The sequence below is a fragment of the Mastomys coucha genome, unplaced genomic scaffold (assembly GCF_008632895.1).
Source record: "Mastomys coucha isolate ucsf_1 unplaced genomic scaffold, UCSF_Mcou_1 pScaffold16, whole genome shotgun sequence".
In the NCBI taxonomy this organism is placed as follows: domain Eukaryota; kingdom Metazoa; phylum Chordata; class Mammalia; order Rodentia; family Muridae; genus Mastomys; species Mastomys coucha.
In genome coordinates, this window is record NW_022196898.1 from 54,421,161 (window position 1) to 54,431,401 (window position 10,241).

Genomic DNA, 10,241 nt, shown 5'->3' on the forward strand with positions numbered 1-10,241 from the left:
GGACCAGAAAAGAAATTCCTCCCGTCACATAATAATAAAAACACCAAATGCACTAAACAAAGAAATAAATTTAAAAACAGTAAGGGAAAAAGGTCAAGTAACATATAAACGCAGGCCTATCAGAATTACACCAGACTTCTCACCAAAGACTATGAAAGCTAGAAGATCCTGGGCAGATGTCATACAGACCCTACGAGAACACAAATGCCAGCCCAGGCTACTACACGTAGCAAAACTCTCAATTACCATAGATAGAGAAAACAAGATATTCCATGACAAAACCAAATTTACACAATATCTGTCCACAAATCCAGCCCTACAAAAGATAATAGATGGAAAACTCCAACATAAGGAGCAAAACTACACCCTAGAAGAAGCAAGAAGGTAATCTTTCAACAAATCCACACAAACATAACCTCTAACAACAAAAATAACAGTAACAGTTACTTTTTCTTAATATCTCTTAACATGAAAATTAATATTACCAACATATCCTAAACAATTCAAATTCAAAAGTATCAGGAATTGGAAATTTGTTAGCTATCATCCCATAGTCTCTCTAATTTGGTAATTGGAGAAATAGGTCCAATATTGTACAATCAATATACACTTTCTTCTTACTGGTTCCTGACAGTGTCTTGCTGGGTACCATATAAATGGTCTTGAAATCATGCTTCTCCTATCTCAGCCTCTCTATTAGTAGGATTGTTTATTTCATGTTTTTACACTATACTGTGGTTTTCAGAACAGCTTTCATATTTCAAAATTATTTATACAGCCAAAAGAAACATAAACACTTAACATGGGAGGTGGCTTGTAAGAGAACAACGAAGAGTGAGACTGAATGCTTTGCTTGATATTTGTAACTATTGTATCAATTTTGAAGAAGAGGACTTTATAAGTTACTCTTTCTCTGAGATGAATGCTTTTCAAAATCATCACAGCCAATGAATCAGATTCTTACCCTCACCTAACGTCTGTGCCACCCTACAAGCAGAACCATTGTTCACTGAGTTTGGGAATGACTTCATGGATAAACCATCTTAATACACACACCATTTCTTAAATGAATGTAACCTGTTCTCTGTGGGCTAAGAATGAAGACAATCACTCCAGTCAAATAAGTGGAAATAGCAGGAAATCTGTATCCAAATATTGTGCCTACAATTCACTCCTTGGTGCAGCAGAACTGTCAACTCTCAGCTTAGCTACGATGGAGGTAAAATCCTTTGGTGATGTGAGGGTCATTGAAGTACAGCCTTATTAAAATGAACTCCAATGTCTAAAAATTGTTCTTATTTTTGGCTTGTACCACAGTAAGAGCCAAGATTTTAAGCTCTACTAAAAACAAAACAAACAAACAAAAAGACTTTACCTATTTATGTTCATTTAAAAAACCCTAGTAGTGATGTATTATTTTGAAATATACAGTTTATATGTTTGGAGTTATTTAAAATTTATATTGAGAAAAACATATGTATTTTCAATATTGCTGTAGACAAGCATCTACATAATACTGTTCAATTGACTGTTTTATATCAAACAACTTTTATAATACTCATTTTTATTGTTATAATATTTTATAAATTTTAAAAAATATGACAAAATAAAAAAGTTATTGCAGGTATTGAAAGGAGGTCTCTGGGAAGAGTTAGGGTACAAAAGAGAAAGAAGAATGTGATGAAATTCTATTTATGTAAAATATGTTTTTAGATTTTAACAAATTCAGATAAACTGAAATTATGTATCTTTTCTCATCATACTGCAATAAAACTTAAATCAATTTAAAAAAAAAAAGAAGGGAAACCAAAATGTGGATTCTTCGGTTCTTCTTAGAAGGGGGACCAAAATACCCATAGGAGGAGATACAGAGACAAAGTGTGGAGTAGAAACTGAAGGTAAGATCATTCAGTGACTGTCCCACCTGGGGATCCATCCCATACACAGTTACCAAACCCAGAGTTACCAAAACCACAGTTACCAACAAGTGGATGCCAACAAGTACTTGCTGACTGGAGCCTGACATAGCTGTCTCCTGAGAGGCTCTGCCAGTACCTGACAAATACAGAAGTGGGTGTTCACAGCCATCCATTGGACTGAGCACAGGGTCCCCAATGGAGGAGCGAGAGAAAGGACCTAAGGAGCTAAAGAGGTTTGCAGCCCCATAAGAGGAATAATAATATGAACCAGCCAGTACCCTCAGAGCTCCCAGGGACTAAACCAACAACCAAAGAACACACATAGAGGGACTCAAGCTTCCAGCAGCATATGTAGCAGAGGATGGCCTTGTGAGACATCAATGAGAGGAGAGGCCCTTGTTCCTGTGAAGACTCAACATCCCAGTGTAAGGGAATGCCAGGGCAGGGAAGCTGGATTGTGTGGGTTAGTAAGCAGGGGGAGAGGGGATGGGATAGGGGATTTTTGGAGGGGAAATGAGGAAAGGGGATAACATTTGAAATGTAAATAAAGAAAATATCTAATTATAAAAAATAAATCAAAACAACAACAAAAACAAACAAACAAACAAACAAGACCAAAAACAAAAAACAAAAAACAAAAATCACACACATACAAAACCAAGATTTTGTTGAAAGAATTATTTATCCTTGGCACTACTAAAGATTATTGATACTTATGGTTGGTATTTGACAGTTTATTGTCATAATATGAAAGATCTGTGAGAAATGTAACAGCATAAAGTAATTTAATTGATGAGTTTAGACATTTTGGGGAAAAAAAACCTGGTAGAGAATGACAAAACATTTCATAAATATAACAGAAAATATTTTTTGGTTTGGTTTATTTCAAAATAGTATTTTCATTCTTGAGTATTCTTTGAATTACAGGGCATTCATCAACAAATTACACCAAAATCCCATGTACTACTCTTTCACTTTCAGCTTCATTTAGATATATGATGTCATTTTATCTTAGCATGTCTGATAAAGCAAAGATTTAAATCAGGAAGAAAAAAACCTTTCTGGGGGATGTGTATAAGTAACAAACAAACACATTTTTAAAAAGTCTGAAATAAATATAGACATTAGTAGTCCCCATGAATAATAGATTAGATTTATGGAATACTGGCTAGAGATTCATATTAAAACTTCCAAGAATGCCTAGCTGTCCTAGAAACAAGAAAACAAAAAACTAAGGAGTCCTGACTTCCCATAGAATATGAAATTGCTGGCACAGCGGTTAGCAGTTACAGAAATAGTAAAACTCCCACTGGGAAAGAGCCTGTCATATCAAGGCCTCTCTGAAGGACACTTATATACCTTCTGCATACTCTAACTCTCACTTACCTGCACTGTGTACTTTGAGGGTTTTCTTCAAGGTGGAGGTGAGGGGAAATGTGCCCTCATCACAGAAAGAGCCAGTGTAGTCATCCATACCAATGGCCCAAATCATGGCACCTCCAAAGTTGTTCCTCTTAAGCCACTGAGCCTGGTTTAAAAAAAAAAAAAAAACACAGCAGAAGTCACTTCATCTCCTGGGACTCAGTCAAGGCCCAAAACATCCAAGAAACTAACCTTACCTTGATATGAAAGCTCTTGATATTGTCATAGCCAACCCATTCATTGCCATGGAAAGCATAGGGCACTTGCTGAGCAGCATTCCAGACCTGAATGGCTCCATTTTTCAGGAATGTGCAAATCTTAAAAAAGGTAAGAATTTCAGATCCTTTAAATATTAATCCCATGTAAGAAAAATGTGTATATTTATTTGATTTTCTTCCTTTTATTGTCTCACATTGTTCACCTCAAATCTGTAATTGATTAGATTTGTAGAAAATTAATCCTACAAATTAGTTAGGAAGACTGGGATTGTTTTATTTTGTGTACTAGAGACCCCCCACAAGGCCTTGCCAATGATAAATAAGGACTTTACCAATGAGTTACGTCTCCAGTCCTTTTTTGTTTGAGAGAAGATCTCTATCTATAAAGACTCACCTCTGTCGCTTGAATAGAGTAAATGGGTGTGAGGTGCTGTGCCTGCCAAATACTTTCATAATGTATCACTATATACTATGAGCTCATTTTTATTTTTGAGATACTGGGGACTAAAGCCAGGGCTGTATATGTATATTCTAGGCAATAAATGAAGAATTGAGATATACCTCCATGTTTTTTAAAAGTTCACAAATGACCCACAATTTTAGTGTTTGGTTTTAGGACCCATGGTATTCTGAGACTTTTGTTTGTTTATGTATGTATGTATATATGTATGTATGTATGTATGTATTTATATAAATGTGTGGTCTGCTAATTCAAAGTACAATGTATTATGAAATGCTTATCACTTTTAAATACTTAGAAGCTACCACATAAAAAATTTAAGTCCTTGAAATAACATTCTATTCAGTATAAGGAAAAGACAGGATGAACACAAAGAGTGGTGCATTTTTCTACTTAGTCCCATAAAATTCATAGAGAATTGAACAGCCAACTACTAACCTCATAATAGGCCCAGAGTCCAGTTTTCTTTGTGTAGGGTCCTGGATGGCCACCACGATTGCTAGGGGCACCAATTTTTGTTTTAGTGGAGTCACTCAGGATGAAGGTGTGTCCATATGCTGGGAATCCGACAATGAGCTTCTCAGGTGATGCCCCTTTGCTCTTCCAGTTGTCCATAATATATTTCTGCAGTGGTGAAAATTAGGTATAATGTTCAAGCCATTGACAATTACGTTGGCTGTTTATTCTAACCCTTCAGATTGCCATATTAACATAAAAATGACTTGTAATTTCTTATAACACATTTCCATAAATTTGAACTTATAGTCAATGAGACTTGATTGATGATTTAAAACAAGATTTGCATTGTGTTGATTTTGTGCCTAAATTTACATATGATTTATCTCATCACTTGTCTGTGCAGTATCTTACTATGTTGTGAAAGTCCTTGACTCTAGTTTCAATTGGAGATTTATAGAGAGGACTGTTTTCTCCAGTGTAGCCATCCCAAGATCCATGGAGGTCATAGGTCATGACTTGAATATAGTCCAAGGACCTAGTTAAGAAGAAATTACTTAAAATCATTTCTTTTTTCTTTTTCATTTTATTATTAATTATTTTATTTATTTCCACCCCAAATATTGCCCATCTTCCAGTTCCTTCTTGCAGAGTTCTTACCCTCACCCCCAGCTTCATCTCTGAGAGGGTGTACCCCCTAAGCATACCCAGTCTCTGGCACATCAACTCTCTACAAGATTAGGCACATCCTCTCTCACTGAGTCCAGTCAAAGGAGTCCTCTGCTACATATGTGTTGGGAACATCAGAACAGCTTGTGTTTGCTCTTTGGTTGGTGGCCTAATTTCTGAGAGATCCTAGGAATCCAGGTTAGTTGATAGTGTTGTTCTTCCTACTCAGTTGCCATTCCCTTTGGTTCCTTTAATTCTTCTCCTAACTCTTCCATAGGGATCCCTGACTTCAGTTTAATGTTTAGCTGTGAGTATCTGAATCTTTCTCAGTCAGCTGCTGGTAGACCCTCTCAAGTTAAAATCATTTCTTATGGTTATTTTCCATACCTATTCCATCAAAAGATGTCCTTTCCAAGGCCTCTGAATAAAAACTTAGATCAGTAGGGCATCCCAGGGATAAGAAAACTGCTCACACTATAGTAGTACAGGGCAAGGTACATCACTCACTGTGACAGTAGGGGGATCTCATAGCTAAATTGGATTGTGGAGATAACACCAGCAACTGCAGCAGTGACCATCAGCCTGGGCTTTTTGTTCTTGCTCACCTCCTTTTCAAAAGCTTTACGTATTTCCTATAGAATAATAAGGTATAATGCAGTATGATTAGAATTAATTTAGCTCCTTAAATAAAATACATGCTAAAGTACTCTTACATATTTCATTTTACTTTATTATGTCAACATTTCAATAAAGCACTGGGATAAATGATGGTAATAAACTTAACACATGCCTAATATCCATAGGTAATAAAGATTTTTCCCAAGGCTACACAAAAAGTCAGCAGCCATTCAAAACCAAGGTAAAGGTCTTAGATATTCATCAATGCATCCCTGGATCATCATGCTCTAGAACTACAGTTGCTTTGATGTCCTGGATCCAGTTTTCAGTTTTGTAGAAATTTGCTTTCATCTGTTCAATTTATGAGACTGATATTCATTTCTATGGAAGGGAGAAAGAATAGCTAGAAGACAGATTATGTTCAGTACCAGATGATACTTCCTTCATGTGTTCTGTGATTCAAACATTACTTAGAATATTAGAGTTTACTCTCATTACAACATTATTTGGGAGTACCAGAAGGTATTGAATAGAGGACCTCGGAAAACAGCCATGTCAAAAATAGATAAACTGACTAGGATGTTCTACTAGAAGATACATTATATGCAAGATGTTTTGCTGTGTTTAAATATTGAGCCCATATACTTCATGGTGTATGAATTTGTTCTCCATTGTGTCAATGAGGGAAAAACAGAACAGTGTCTGGAAATTATAAGTATCCTGGAAGCATGGTTTAGCTAAGAGTCCAGATACTGTTTTTGATAGTTAAATCTGCTCAAGAAAAAGTAAACTGCCACTATAGAAACTTCATAATATATACACTTGCATACAATCAAAAATAGTTAAAATGGAATTACCATGTCGGCAACAATGTCTCTACTAGATACAAAAAATAATAATTAAAAACAAAAATGTCAGAAATGAGTTATCTCTTTGGGAATTGTTGGCTAGTGTGTTCCCACAGATTACTTGCCCTTTAAAATTTACTAGCAAGACCCTATTGCTGAAACTACTGCATAATTAAGTCATAGAATATAGAGAAATGAAGCCAGTATTCACTTGTAAGTTTCATCCATACTAGCTAGTTTTTGTAGTGTTAGAAGATGCTGTAAATACTACTGAAGTAAAAAAGTAATTATCACTCTTACACAGCTGTGAACTCTGAGACTTAGAGTAATAACAGTATTGGTAACACATGCACCATTGTGTACTTTCTAATTAGATTTGGGGCCCAGTCCACAAAATAAAACCCACACTTCACATCATTATCAAAGCAAATAACTTATGACTACACAGGTCATAGATTCTAGGGAAGAATCTACTATTATTCGGTTAAATGGACATAGATGAAACCAACTACAAATGGCCAGTCATTCTAGCCATAGATTAATGCATCCTTCATCAGATAAGATTATATTTATAGTAAATAGATTAAGACAAAACACACAATAGGCCAAAGTGCAAAGAAGGAGAATTCTTTTGAATACTCAACCCTAAATTAGTCATTATAGCTCCTCATTCAGAACCTGCCTAATAATCTCCTGTTCAGACTAAGAAAAAGAATCTGTCTTATGAAAGTAACCTTGAAACCTACAAAGGCTTATAGATTTTTTTCAACAAAAGAGTCAGAAAAGTTATATTAACTAGAGGTGGTAGATGACCTCAAGGAAACAGAAGTACAGATACACATATGAATTCACAGGAATTGTGACAATATTCATAAGACCTTTATAAGCACAAGCCATACAAAATTCTGATATAGAGAACTGCTGGGGTAGGGACAGTCAGTTTTCCTTAAGAGTATAGACACTAAGATATTGATCATGATCAAAACACATTTTATGAATGTCTCAAAGAAGTAGTAAAAAGTTCTCACAGATTCATCTATTTACATACATGTATCTATTCTTAATTGCATAGCACCAGACTATTTTCATCACTAAGAGAAAGCATTTTATGTACTGAAGTGAATTGAATATGAAATACCCCCCTTAGCCTTGGTAACTCGAACAGATCCATGGTCAGTGATGTATTTGAAGAAGTTAAGGTAGTACAACCTAGCTAGAGAAAGAAAGTCAGGGGTTGGAGGACTTTGAGATTAAGAAACATGTGTACCTCTAGTTTTCACTTAGAGTTTCATGTTATGATTCAAACTATGAGCTCTCAAAATATTGTTCCAGCTACTATGCTTACTGCTTACTTCCATGCTGTCTACCTCTCTAGATCTTCAAGGCAAAAGAAGTTGTGCTAGTCATGGTATTTTATCCCAGCAATAAAAAATAAATAATACTTTGGGAAGGACTTTTTCATCTTTCTCTGAACATTTGCTTAAATATACTGTACCATTTTATGCTTTGCATTCCTTTATCATGTCATTCATCAAAAACATTATGCAATCATAATATTTTAACATTTTTATTTATTCTTTAAGAATTTCATGGTGAAGAGAGGGAACTTATAGAGCCCACCTCTAGCAGGAAGACAGGACATCAAGTGAGGGATGGGGTTGCCATCCCACAGTCACTGCTCTAACCCATAATTATTCCCGTCGAAAAGAATTACAGGGATGGAAAAGGAGAGAAACCTGAGGAAAAGAAGGTCCAGCAACAGGCTCAAAGTGGGATCCAGTTAAAGGGGAGGTCCCAAGGCCTAACACTATTACTGATGCTATGGAGTGCTCACAAAAAAGGACTTAGCATGACCACACTCCAGAAGACCCAACAAACAGCAGAAAGAATCAGATGCAGATATTTGCACCCTACCAATGGACAGAAGCTGTTGACCTCTGTTGTTGAATTAGGGAAAAGCTGGAAGAAGCTGAGGAGAAGGATAAATCCTGTAAGAGGGCCAGCAGTTTCAATTAGTATGGACCGCTAAGATCTCACGAATACTGGGCCACCAAACAGGCAGCATACACCAGCTGATATGAGGCGCCCAACACACATACAGTAGAGGACTGCTGAGTGTGTGTTCATTCAGAGATAATGCACCTACCCCTCAAGAGACTGGAAGCCCCAGGGAATTTATAGGTCAGGTAGGGTGGGGGTGGGGACAACCATGGGGAGACCGGGTATTGGGGAAGAGGTATGTAATGTGGAACAGTCAGAAGGTGGATGTGGGATGGGGATGCAATAAAATACGGTGTTTAAAAATTAATTAATTAATTAGTTAATTTAAATTTAAGAAAAGAATTTCACACAATCTCTTTTAAACATATTAATTCCCCTCTCTCAACTCCTGGCAAATCTTCTTCTACCTTTCTACTAAGCCAAGTTCACATACTCTTTCACTCTAACCAAAACAAAGTATACAAACTAGTTTGTATGAACTATTTACTCTTGAACATGGAGCTTACCTTGGAATGTGGTTGATATATGCAATGTCACATACTTAAAGACAATGTATTGTCTCTATTATATTAGCAATGCATTACATAAGTCATTAGGCCAGGATGGAACTTTATGTCCATTTCACCTCTTTTTTGCTGGAATTTTGTCTGGTTTGAGCTTGTCTGGCTCTTGTGCATGCTATCACTATGTCTGTGGTGTAGGTGTTCATATGTGTTACCTTGAGTCTAAAAAACTCTGTTTCTTCAAAATCATCTACCACTTCTGCCTTTTAAAATAAATCTGTCCCCTCTATTTGTGGCTTTCTGTGTTATTTACTCCTCTACTCCAAATAAAAGCTTCTCTGATGAGGGGTAAGTGATTCACCAACCTATAGGCATAGCAGTATGTCATTAGGAGTCACTTTGTTACTATGTTACTATGTGCATTTAGTAGAATAATTGTAGTCTGTTTTCTCTTAGGAATCATGGCCTATTTTTTCAGGTTCTTAGCATCATTGTCAGATGTGGGTTCTTTCTCATGAAACAGGAACTAAATGTAGTCAAAAAGTATCCAGTTACTCCCTTAACCTTGTATTAGTGGGAATAAAGATAGGTCATTAGTGTAGCTTGCATGGTTCATTGCTGGGTGACATTAATGATTAATTTTCTCCTCTGATAGTTTGTATAGCATCTTCAAGCACTATGAATACTACCCAACAGAAAAGAATGTTCCATATGAGTACTATCTATATTTTTCTGTTGTATGACTCAAGTATGTGGTATATTAACTAAAAGTGTTTTTCCATCAAGTTGTGAATGGTAATCAATAGTATTAGCAAGGGTCTGCAATATCTTGGAGGTCTATAGGACTCCACTGGCCAACAACTCAAAAAGATATTTCTCATTTCTGGTATTGGAGGATTGAATTTGGTAGCATATGGTCTTAGGTGAAATATTATATTGTCCACCTCTATTATATGATAATTCTTCTCCCTCTCTCTCTCTTTCTCTCTCTCTCTCTCTCTCTCTCTCCCCCTCCCTCCCTCCCTCCCTCTCTCCCTCTCCCTCTCCCTCCCTTTCTCTCTCTCCCTCCCTTCCTCCCTCTCTCCCTTCCCCTCTCCCCCTCCCTCCCTCTCTTCCTTCCTCCCTCT

The 10,241-nt window shown here is 36.4% G+C and overlaps 1 protein-coding gene across 1 annotated transcript in view; it reads right to left on the reverse strand.

Moving 5' to 3' along the window:
- The window catches only part of LOC116094240 (acidic mammalian chitinase-like), a 30,303-nt gene that overhangs the window by 3,085 nt on the left and 16,977 nt on the right, over window positions 1-10,241 (reverse strand). Inside the window, exons 6-10 of the mRNA XM_031376149.1 lie at window positions 5,652-5,776; window positions 4,890-5,013; window positions 4,458-4,643; window positions 3,539-3,658; window positions 3,306-3,447 (exon numbers count right to left, since the gene is read on the reverse strand). Coding sequence (XP_031232009.1) covers window positions 3,306-3,447; window positions 3,539-3,658; window positions 4,458-4,643; window positions 4,890-5,013; window positions 5,652-5,776 — 697 coding nt within the window. The remainder of the gene's footprint in view (window positions 1-3,305; window positions 3,448-3,538; window positions 3,659-4,457; window positions 4,644-4,889; window positions 5,014-5,651; window positions 5,777-10,241) is intronic.